The 12,626-nt window shown below is 36.0% G+C and overlaps 1 protein-coding gene across 13 annotated transcripts in view; it reads left to right on the top strand.

Annotated features, from left to right (window-relative positions):
- Positions 1-12,626, top strand: part of LOC100643486 (glutamate receptor ionotropic, NMDA 2B) — a 360,187-nt gene that overhangs the window by 336,459 nt on the left and 11,102 nt on the right. For 5 of the 13 annotated variants that reach the window (XM_048407837.1, XM_048407838.1, XM_048407835.1 and 2 more), the window contains 7 exons: positions 1,167-1,306; positions 2,463-2,575; positions 3,342-3,626; positions 5,131-5,336; positions 5,912-6,147; positions 6,443-6,636; positions 10,222-10,338. In XM_048407837.1, coding sequence (XP_048263794.1) covers positions 1,167-1,306; positions 2,463-2,575; positions 3,342-3,626; positions 5,131-5,336; positions 5,912-6,147; positions 6,443-6,636; positions 10,222-10,338 — 1,291 coding nt within the window. The remainder of the gene's footprint in view (positions 1-1,166; positions 1,307-2,462; positions 2,576-3,341; positions 3,627-5,130; positions 5,337-5,911; positions 6,148-6,442; positions 6,637-10,221; positions 10,339-12,626) is intronic. The other 8 variants (XM_048407841.1, XM_048407839.1, XM_048407847.1 and 5 more) reach the window with 5 other exon arrangements.

Here is a 12,626-nt window from a genome sequence, read left to right as displayed (position 1 = left end):
TAAGAATTAACATAGAAAAATGATAGATAATTAGCTTTTTATATTAGTAATTAATCGTATATTATTGCGAATACATTGAATTTTACACAAATACGATTGAATGTTTCCTACAAGAAATAACATCTGATATGTAAATATAAATGATATAAAATATATTATCAGTAAATAAAAAATATTCATGGAATTATCAATAACAAAGTTTCATTGTAACTATGATTGAAATAGGTTGTTCAATCAGAGCTTTCAATAAAATTGCTTCGAATGTTTTACGATCATCGTGAAACATCCTGTTCTAAAATTTCGGAAGTTTAGTACAGATGCTATTGAGGAATAGAGAGTAAATTCTAGATAAACAGCAGTAAACGTCGATCAATTCTAGGAAATAAGTACGCTACTCACTCAGAAGAGAGTGCTTCTCAAAGATATTTACAATAGTATTGTTCTGCGAAACGGGAATAACGGATCTTTCCAAATTTCAATCAAATTACTTAACAACCAATTTGTTAATGATTGGAAGAGGAAATATTTTTTCATTCAATTTTATCTACTCATATGTTCTACGATTCTATAATTTACATAAAACTCAACATATGCATATATGACATCAATGGTTTTATTTATCTTTCTCAGTTTATTTAAATGCGATAAAACTGAATCACGTGAACTATTTAAAACTCTACTAATCTCTCCTTTATTAAATTTATTCGATATAGTTAACATAAGTAACGCTATTACACTATATATTCATTGAAAACATTTAAAACTTATACCTGTTTATCACTCAATCTCGTTTTATTCAACACCACAAGAAATATATTTTAATTTCTAATCGATCCTTCTATGGCTTCTTATAAATATACATATTTAATAGAATATTTAACATACTATTTAGTATCGCTTAATATATTCTAGTATTTAACGTAAATATACATATTTTATAAAGTAATTGCCGTGAATGTTTTTAATTAACAAAGTGTGTTTCCCTACCAAAGTAGCAATACTTTTCATTTTTAGCAAATAAGAAATTCCAAAGTCTATCGGACGTGCACTAATACAGACATTAATACAAAATATGATCTTACACATAAAATAAATACGATCGATACATTCCAGGTAATACGAAACAATTTTATTATTATTACTATATTATCCATTATGGTTTTCAGAACCATTCGACACCGCCTCTTGGATGTTAGTCGGCATCGTCGCCATACACGCGGCCACGATTATGATACTACTGTTCGAATGGTTGTCACCATCCGGTTTCAACATGAAGGTAAACCCTTCAGACGCTGCGCAGAAACCGGTACTATTAATTTCGCTTCTTATTAGCTATGTATGTTTTCTCGCCTTCAGAGCACGAAATCCTTATAGAGCAAATTACTATATCGGACAATACCATTAATCTTAACGACACTCCATCCGTGTGACACAAGAAAAGGAGATTGATCGTGGGAGGACATTTTTCCTACGTACTTTCGTGATGATACAAATACCACGCAGTTTCCCCTTTTTCTTTATTCGGAAAACATCTTTGTCTCATTTTACTTGTCAATAAAATCTGCAATTTAAGGCGTTCACATTACTTGACATTTACGAGCGTAATTGGAAATATTTTATTTTGTTGTACGATAAGAGAATACAATTTTTATTTAACGATGAGAGATAAAGAAGGACGCTTTGTATTTTGTGAATCTTTTTTTTTTTAATTGTTTCTACTTCCTAAGATTCATTCCTAAATTTGATTCTATGTAATTGTCAAAGGTGATTTATATTTTCTTTAATCCCTTTCACGGAGATTTAAAGTTTCCTATATCTTTCTGCTGTGAACTATTTTTAATTCCTAGGATGCATTTTGAAACCTGTTTCTCCATAATTTTCAAAGCTGATTCACCTTATATCTTTCCATCTTTTCTTAAAAATTTTAAGTTCCTCGCCTTTTCTTTCTCTAAATTATTCTCTAAATTATTTCCAATCCTTAGAATTCATTTCTAATTATGTTTCCATAAAATCTTCAAAATTAATTCATATTTTCTCCACGTCGTATTGTTATTTAATAAAATTAAATCTATAATAAAATTAAGTATCTTTAAGATATTGATCAAACAAATTGCATGAAGAAATATGAAACATAAATATCATAGATCATTTCACTGGCACAACCTTGAATGCTACTTCTAAGATCTAGCAAACCATCTAGCAACTTTAAATAATTTTCTAGCATCGAACACGATATCTATCTATCGGATATCTTCACAAATATTCGCAATGCATTCTAACACGTCACTCGCTTTTGTTTAACCTTCTCACTGAATTCTTGCACGATTTTGTCTAAAATCTAACGCAGGCCAATCCTACACCGTAGATTAGAACATTTTCTTATTATTGCAACGTTGTCGCTGTATTGGTTGTACAAACGATACGAAATGAGTTCGAACGCTGCTGATTTATGCTGGTTGCAGAAGAATCCATCGCCCAATCATCGGTTCTCCTTCTGTCGGACGTACTGGCTGGTCTGGGCCGTATTATTTCAGGCAGCCGTCCATATTGATTCTCCCAGGGGATTCACAGCCAGGTCGGTAAAACAATTTCTATCGACAATTAAAATCCTCGCACGTAAATCATATTCCCCGAAAAGCACGGTAGAAAGAGAAAACTCACAAAACCTATTAACATGTTTTCTCTGCAACGAAAAAGGGATGAAGAGAAGGATCAAAGGGATCACAAGGACGCTCGACAAACGCGCATATCATCGACGAATTTACATGAACCGCCTTTATTTCATCTTCTCTGTTTGCTCTTCTCCTTCTTTGTATCTCGAAAATAATGTGTGATCAATTACGGCTCGAAGTATTTAAAGTCGAATTTATTTATTAGTTTCTCCCTACAAGTAAACGGATGATTAATTTTTTCTCTAAAATCGTACTAAATTTTGATACGATATATGCAAATTTTTCTTAATTCCAATTAAAACTATTGTTCGTTCCTTTTTCCATTCGTCCAAAGATACAAACTTTTTTCAGATATCGAGGAATTTAATTTTTTCATTCAGATTGTCAGCTTTTATTTTTTCTATGCTGTTACAGTTTTCAAGAGTTCGTCAATGGCGTTTTGATTTACTTCACAAGCGCTTCTAATTTTGAAAAAGGGAAGAAACGAACCATTCAGTATCAAATTGAGTAAAGAAAACCCGCTTAGCATAAAATCGAAAGATCTTTTAGGAGAGTGGAGAGTGCGATTGAACCCAAGACAAGTTAAACGACGTAGCAGAAATCTTTTCACAATTATCGATCGAATGTATGTCGCTTCACCAACGTTTAACGATATTCTTGTAAACTCAGATTCATGACGAACGTGTGGGCGCTGTTCGCCGTGGTGTTCCTCGCCATTTACACTGCCAACCTGGCCGCCTTCATGATCACGAGGGAGGAGTTTCACGAGTTCACCGGTGTTGACGATCATCGTTTGGCCAAGCCATGGTCCCACAAGCCTATGTTCAAGTTTGGTACCATACCTTGGAGCCACACTGACAGCACTTTGGCAAAATATTTCAAGGAGATGCACGCGTACATGAAGAAATTCAACAAAAGCAGCGTGGCTGAAGGAATCGAGGCGGTTATTAGCGGGTAAGAATGATTAAATGACGTTGTTTACAAAACGTTGTGACAAAGTTTATAATAAAATTTGCGACATAATTCGTAAAGGGTGGCTATTTTTGAAGTTTTAATACGGAGATTTCGTGCATTTATTGAATAGATTTATTATTTGTACAATTTTTATGTATTTATGAGAAATTTAAAGAAGTGAAAATGCATAGAATGTGCATAATATGATATATACCTACTAATAATTAGTAAATAGGTAATTAGTAATAGGTAAAACAATTCTCAACGTAAGTTTTATTTTTTGCTTAGGTATATTTATAAAAATCATTAGTTTCTGTAAAATTTTTAGTTCTTTTCACGCTTGATAAACGAAAATGTGTTGTAAACTCGGTATTTTCAAAGAGTATTTTAAAAATGGTTTGCAATGGCTCGGCCGAGCTCGGGCAAATCACTCGAACAGATTCACTCGAATACCTACAATACACCTGTAGTACACTTCTTAGTACATTCATCGGGTGTTTATAATTAGTTAAAATTAAATGTCATTCATTCTTCAATTTCCAATCCATTTCTAGAACAAATTTTACCAAGACCGGAGAGCATATCAGTGTCCAGTTCACATAAAAAAAAAAAAAAAATAACCAAGGACAAACACGACACCTCATAACGTATTAGTTTGCTGAATTCGCTGGTCCTCAAATTAGAACTTGATCCCTTAATCGCGCTAAATGTGCACGCATTATATATACGTGGTTCGTTATCGAAGCTTCTGAGCGAAGTTGCTTGTTTAATCTCTGTGAACTAGTTCCCACCTTGCCACTTTGCTGGTCTCTAAATGGTGTTGGCAGCTTTGGGAAGCAAAAGGTGGAGTGTTCGATGTAAATTATGGCGCAGATGTAAAAGAGGGGGATTTTTCTAACGGAAGGTCATAGGATGAGCTTTTATCTAAATTTAGAATGTTACGCGGAGAGTTCAGTTTTTAATAAAATTTCGATTAAACGAATTTACAATATTGGACGAAACGTTGGACGTTGCACGTGAACATTGTTTTAAATTTCATTGTTATTTGAGGGTCTCGGTTAACTTTCTCAGAGTTTGTACAAGAATTCCGTTTATTTCCTTATTATCTACTCGTCAAACAATATAAAGTTTCTTAAGTAACCTGGTTATCATAGAAATTTCCTCCCTGTTCAATCACTATCTACACGATCCAAGGTAATCAATCTTTTGTAAAGAACTTTCCTTGTTTCGATTATCAAAGTATATTGAAATTTATAACTAACCTAAATCGTTCGGTGTCGATATCAACGTTTCAGAACAAAAATCGATAAGATAAATCAAGGAAATTTCCTATAGAAGAATTTCCTTGTTCTTCGATAGAAAAAGTTGCAGCAATGTAATTGAGATAAGAGCGGAAGATCATTCTACGTGAAAGAAATAAGTTTAAAGGTTCGACTCGAACGATCTATCGTGCCATTCGTTCGATTCCTTTAAAGTTTCGCCCCTCGTTTTTCAATTTTCTCAGTGACATCGTTTCCTTCTGCAACAGAGAAATGGACGCGTTTATTTACGACGGAACGGTCTTGGACTATCTGGTAGCGCAAGATGAGGACTGCCGATTGCTAACTGTGGGATCTTGGTACGCAATGACCGGGTACGGTCTCGCGTTTTCAAGGAATTCCAAGTATCTGCAGATGTTCAACAAGCGCCTGCTCGACTACAGAGACAACGGTATCGGCATCTGCTCGCTTATCGTCTGAAATTAAGTAAAAAATTATTTAAATACGTACATAGATTCCATTTGGTAATTGACACAGAACATTTTCAAGAAATTCCAGTGTATTTTATTATTTTGTATATTTTCTAGTCTCACGTATCCGTATAATATTTAGGCATTTAACCCTGGAAGAGAAAACCGTAATTTTTACGACTGATAAAATTTTTATTTGTCGCAAATCACGGGTATGGTTATTAATTATTAATCAAATGATACGTTAAATTATTAGTATTAGCCAAAGCTTATGTTAAAGAAATATTAAATAATATTACTATTATAGAAATGTACACGATGCTTCCTTTTTATAATCCAATTCACACAATTCGTCTTTTCTTACTTAAATTTATTTACCTAAAATTAGAGCTAATAACAATGAATAACCAAATTATAATGAAATAATTAAAATAAATCTTCTTGTAAGGTGAATTTGGAATTAATATGTTAAAAGCTGAACATGTTAAAATTAGAATAATATTTCTCACAATTTCTGTACATTTCCTATCATAAAAGAAGAACATTGAAATTCCAGGAGACTTGGAGCGTCTGAGACGGTACTGGATGACAGGTACCTGCAAGCCAGGCAAAGAGGTACAAAAAAGTAGCGATCCCTTGGCGCTGGAACAGTTCTTGTCCGCGTTTCTCTTATTGATGATGGGAATTCTTCTGGCTGCAGCCTTCCTACTTCTGGAACATTTGTATTTCAAGTATGTCAGGCAACATCTGGCGCGAAGTGACGGTGGTGGTTGTTGCGCACTTTTCAGCTTGGTAAACCGCTTTTCCTAAATACAGTTTGTCATAGTTCTTTCCAAATTTATCAACGAACTGAATATTTCTTCGATTTTATTTCCATATTATTGATATTTCTATCGATTTTATTTTTATATTGCTTCTTTTTGCGAAGAAAAGAGTCCAATTGTCACGTTCGTATTCCTACATCAACAACGTCTACAACGTTCTACAACAATGTTTTCCTCGTTTTAAAAATATTCGTACGAAACCATGTATGTGTAGGGTTTCGTATAACATTTATACATAAAGCTATCTGATTTTGTTTTTAAAGAGCATGGGAAAGTCGTTGACATTCCGCGGAGCAGTCTACGAGGCGCAGGACATCCTCAGGTACCATAGATGCAGGGATCCCATATGCGACACGCATTTGTGGAAGGTGAAGCACGAATTAGACATGGCGAAGATCAAGATACGACAGCTGGAAAAGGATCTGGAGGCTCACGGAATAAAACCCACCCAGGCCAAGTATGCTATAATCATAATTCATTCGAATTAACGTTACTCTGCGAACAAGAAAATTTTATATTATGTCTGCATTACAGTTAAAACTCTTGACCTTAGTTCATTCAAGAGGATCTCAAAGAATGTGTTTAAATCCGTCGAAATTTCTTGACAATATTTATCTGCTTCTAATATATTCTTTATTTCGAATTATGCGTTATAGATATAACGTAAATGTAAATATAAAATTCTTGTAATAATTAATAATTAAACTACGTACGTTCTTGTATTTATGGAAAATTTAAATGTGAGAAAGTTTATAAAAATGTACGAAATATTCAACCAAGGGTATTAGGTTGTAATATATGAAATGTCTGACTGTTGACAGTTCATACTACTAAGCTTTAGAAAAAAAAGTGCTTTTGCTTGGAAATGTTAAAATATTAAAATCATACATGGAGAGGAAAATTCTCAGCTTCATGTCGACGACATACAATGGCATACGATAATACATGAAATTGCATAAACATCTGTCGTCCATAGTCCTACAATTTCGTTACATGTACGTACGCAGGAGAAAGATAATCACGAAGACGATTGATTCCCTTGATACAATAGCGACGTTCTTTGAGATCCTTTCGATGATTGAAGGAAGGAGTTCGAAACAAAGGGCAAAGGGAAAGAAACGTTCCATCCGTGACAAAAGAAATTCACGTGAACGAACTTTATCTAGACTATTCGATACACATTCGCTTCCTTTGAAGCACCACTCGCTTTCGAAACGAAGTATCTCGCGCTGCAGCTCTTTTTTTTCTCCTCCGCTAAATTCCAACAGACCTTTGTTCTAGAAAGCTTTCCTTTAAAGGTCGACGCCTCTTCTGCCCGTTTACGAATACGATTTCGTGAAAGCGGAAGTGGACCCGTAACGACAGATCTACGCATGTTACTGCATAGTTATTTCACCTGTCCTCCGTAAGATTTACAAGGATTCAATCTCGATTCACGTTGCGTACATTTTCCCAGGGAGATCTCTACGTACAAAAGGACGATGGAAAACAAATAAAAAGCTAAGTCCATAGAATGGTATGAAAATAATATAAAGTGTTTGACGTTAGAATTCCTTGAACGAGATTCTCTAGTGGACAATTAACGTTCGATCAATCGATAAAACGTCCTACACAATGCGCAGACGACAGAAACTGCGGATCGAGATTAAATCTTCAATTACTTTCTGACGTCACTTGGAGCCTGGCTCGCACAGCATGCACCTACCTACGAACGAACACGTATATACATTCGTATATACAGTCGTGAGATGTATATATATTGTATATAAACATACGATGTTCATGTATATACGTCCGGACGCATATACACATGAATACGTTAACATCGTGATATCGCCACGAGCGTGTCATTCATTTCTGGCAATTCTTTATTTTCTGAAGCTACTGACGATCGTGAGTTTAAGACCTCGTCCCTTAGTAACATGGTTTGCCTAGAGAACGTAAGAATGCCTTTGGTGGCGATTATTATTGACTTATACTACTAGTGTCGCAGAATGAAGAGCTTATAGAGGTTTACAATATTTCGGTTCGACTGAAACAAAATAGATTGAGACGATTAGATCATCGCAAGCATTTACTTTGACAGTTCTTGGGTATGACACCTAGTACATGAACTTGTATAACTTGTAAAGTTTAGTTTGCATGAATATTTGGTAGATATACATAGCGATTTGTTACGGTATTTGAATTTGATGAAATTATACATATGTATATAAGATAGATACATAGAATAATTGTAAGGAGATAACTGCGTTTCGGTATTTCAAACATCTAAGAATATTTTTCCAATATAAAAAACCAGAAATATTACTATACACGATATATTCTTCGAAAACGGTTTTACGTTCTGAATTCTATTTTAGTTTATTTCCAATAAATAAATGTCCTATTGCCGAGTATCTCCAAATAGGATAATGGACTCAGATTTACAATTACGAAGCAAGATTTGTAGAAAATGTGTAGGAAGATTTCTACATCTTAAAAGAATAGTACACTGACATGTAACGTCAATCGATGATCTTAAACTTACGATCGACTGTATGTTTTCATCGTCCCACGTATGAAATATGTTCGACGGCAAATTGGCTTCGAATTTTCGTCGATATTAAGAGTTTCCCCCGTGGACACGAAGGGTAGATAGAAGAGGGAAACAAAATGGGGCAGGAAAACGTACGAGAAGAAGGCGAGAACGTATGTCGCTCGTACGAAAGCAGAACTTCTCAGCGACACGAGATCTCGGAATAAACTTCCGTTGCTTCCAGCTAGAAAAGTTTACACTGAAAACTTCGACTCGGATAAGCCCGCAGGTGTTTGCAGAGAATCCAGGTACATTGTTTGGACCAATCGCGAACGTTGTTTAATCGAACTTCCCGGGAACAGCCGATCCGGATCTCGCGATATTCGCACCCCGTATAAATGACGAACTTTCCAACTTTCGTTTCATGCCCTTTTAGAAATACAGCAGGTACTCAATTGCGTTCCAACGGGATTTGGTTCACCGGATATTGAGTTAGATAATCCGAGCAAGGAAAAGGGAAACCGCAAACTGTTATAGAGAAAGGAATTTTTTAATCGCAGTTGAACATCGAAATCGACGATGGAAATCTAAATTTAAATTTAGGCTCAACTTTTCACAAATCGGAATTTCAGTTCGAATATTTAAAATTAATTCAGTCATCCATAGGGAAACTTATCTTTGTACGATGATAAATAAATTTCCCTGTAGAAGCTTAATAATTTTTGCTGACACAGGCTTTCAAGAAATTTGAAAAGATCGTAAGATGGTTACAAATGTCCGTGATATGTTACATAACTATCCCTTCAATTAGTTGTTCTTAAATTTATTCAATAGAATTACAAATCGGGGGAAAGGAATTTAAGGGTGAAGTTTCGCTTCGGCCGTCGAGATTCTAATTTTCTTACGAAAGATTTCATTTGTATTTGAATGGAATTTGAATCGTTGAATTCCAATTAAGTTCGCATTTTTCGATTCCAATTTAGATTTAAATTTCAATTGAAATGATTAAAGTCGAATCTAATATTAAATTTGCAAATGTATCTATAATCTCAGTATGAGAGTCGAATAAGAAAATTAACATTTCATAAACTGAACTCTGCTTCGACTTTTGCCAAGTTCTTTCGTAGAGACAGGAATACGAAATTTCTCTCTTGTCAACAAAGAAAATGAAACGAAAATAACAGTCGGCGAGACTTCAAACGACCATTTCGTATATTTCGTCGAAGCTTCTTTCCGCGAATATCTCCGGCATTTTCCAAATACCCTTTTCCGCGTTTTAGAATTCTACTTCGATATCTCTAGCGCTTTTCACGGGGTTCTCTGCGTTTCTGAAATCACCGAAAGATAGGAAATCCTAAAAAAGCTTAACAAAGGCAGATTACACGACGAGAAAGAGAAAAAGAAACGATAAAAGGATCTCTTGTCGCTTGAGACGTGTTGCTGGTACACATTAAGGGGTGGTTGGTGGCGATGGACGATGGTGGAAAAGAAGCCTGGCACATATCCACGTCGGCTTTTTTAAAGGAGGAAAACCGGAAGTCTCGGCTGGTGGCGAGGATGCTTTCAAAGCTCGGATCGCCATTCACAAGCGGAGTCATTGGCGGTGGAAGCTCCGCATCCGCTACCGCCATACTTCGATTCGTAAGTCCGCAACGCCCAAAACACGTAAGAATACTCGGTGACGTAGGAACCAGGGCAAATATTTTTCCCCGATGTGTCGTCGAAGTAGAGTTACTTCTCGAACGACGATTTTCCAGCATTTTTCATTTCCCCAAAGAGCGCTCGGTTTCTTAACATTCCATCAAATCCTTCTATTTTGCTATTCCCTTTTCGTTTTAAATTCGATAGAACGTAATGTTATAAAAAAATTCCGCTCGATATAGTCGAATAAAAAAACACTCTTTTTATCACAGAGTCACGTTAATCCAATAAAATTATTCGAAAAGAATCTCAGTCAATCTTATTATATTTTTAAGAACACACGGAACTGAGTTCTAAAATTCCTATTTGCATGATGGATCTGTAAATCAACCCTTCGTTTCGTGCATCCTCGCGTTCTCGAAATTACATCGCGAAGAAACAACAATCGCAGTAGCTGATCTCAGCAACGAAGCGGGTCTCCTTTAACTTCCGCCAGCAACGTGATTCGCGAGATGTACTTACTGGGTCACGGATAGCCGGTATTTGGCAGCGAAACAAGAGGGAGCAGAATCAGTTGCCAAATATCCGGAAAAATTCACGCTTGTTTGTCCGTCAGCTGGTGTCGTTTCGAGGCGTTTGCCATTTAAAAGTAAACCGAGCGCCACACAGCAAACAGAGAAACCGTAACATATGGTACAAGCTCGACATCTGGCACGTCTGCTTAACAGGAAACGATATTGTCTTTCGGTCGGGACCATTTCGTCGACACGTTTGAAATTGTAAATCGTTCCATTCAGACAGGGACGTCTTTGTATAATAAATGGAAACGATACGATGTGGTCGTAAAATCAATTATTAATTGAAGTTTGCAGCTTCCGATAGCTTAACGAATCGAAGACCTATTGAGGGTTGCAGGAACCTCGTTCAAGGTGGTGCGATGTCAATTTCAGAATCAATTTTTTCACTGTGTATATCTCAAATAATTTTTATTTTCTCTAATTTGTAGATCTAATTCGTAATTGTGGTTTATTTTTCTACCGAACAAAATTTTTCGTGATGATTTTGGTACTCAGTTCATTTCGAATGTTACTCAAGAATTTACCACCATGGTGGATCAATAACTTACATAAATACATCGATTCACTTGGGCAGCCACTTTTACGATATCACAGCCATCAAAATTATTAACGAAATTTTACAAGTCACGGGCTAGAAGTTAGCGATGCTAATAAATTCTCTCGCGTAACAGTAACGATATTCGCGATAAAAAGAATTAGCTATAAAATTCGCTATGTCAATTTTACGAATCACAAGCCATCTAACTCTCCTTCTGAATTTTAATTCTGCCTACAAATTGGAAATAAAATCTCATTTCCGACTTGTATTTCGGAAGCTCCGATTTCACGACTCATTATCGAAGTACGCCGAAACGTTTGAAAACGACACGTTGAGATATATTATACAGCCTGTTATGTCTACGTATTTTAAATTGAAGAAAGAGAATTACAGACGACGGAAAATTTCAATTTTCTCGGATATTTTCAAACGGTTGACAAAACATTCTAAACTAAGGGGCGCAGTGCGTACGATCCTAGTTGCTACTCGAACTATGACCTCGCTTAACTAGGTGCTTTAACGCTAAAGACTATATCGCTCGCTATATCGCTTTCCATTTATTACCATTTATCAGGACAAGTAGACGTCGATTTCAACGACAAGACCGAGAACCGCTTGAACATTCTCACGTTACTTCGTATTCCACCGCGACTCTAACGTTCTATCCGGCTTTATTTTCGAAAAGTAAAGGTTCCTACGTCGCTTTGGTAGAAATTGTCTGCGAAGTGCACGTGAAAATCGATGAGTCGTTAGGTGGTGGTCGTTTGGTCGACTTGGTAGTCGTTTCGCGAAGTAAAGAATGGCGAGAACGAGAAGGGAATCGGGAAATGGCCATTCGAACGTCGATAAATCCGTGCACTGTTGACAGAGGGGAGCAAAATCGATCTCGCGAGGCTTGTTTCTGTACGATCTCCCCGGTGTCTTTTTCGCTAACGAGCCACATTATCCCCGTGTCCGGAAACCATCTTGTTTTTTCTTCGAAAATATCGTTGCGGAAGCTATCGTATTTCTTGTTTTTTCTTTTCCTAGCTGAAATCGGATTTGTACGGCGACGCAATGGCACAGAGACCGAATGCTTTGGATTCCTGTTAGTAAACATCCGTCGAGTCTCTAGTTTGACTCTAGTTTGAATTTAAATCGGGATTTTTTAATTGGCGAATTTACAAATGGAA

Source organism: Bombus terrestris, chromosome 7, assembly GCF_910591885.1.
Source record: "Bombus terrestris chromosome 7, iyBomTerr1.2, whole genome shotgun sequence".
Classification (NCBI taxonomy): Eukaryota; Metazoa; Arthropoda; class Insecta; order Hymenoptera; family Apidae; genus Bombus; species Bombus terrestris.
Note: the sequence above shows the minus strand (reverse complement) of the source record. Positions and strands in the feature narration are given on the sequence as shown.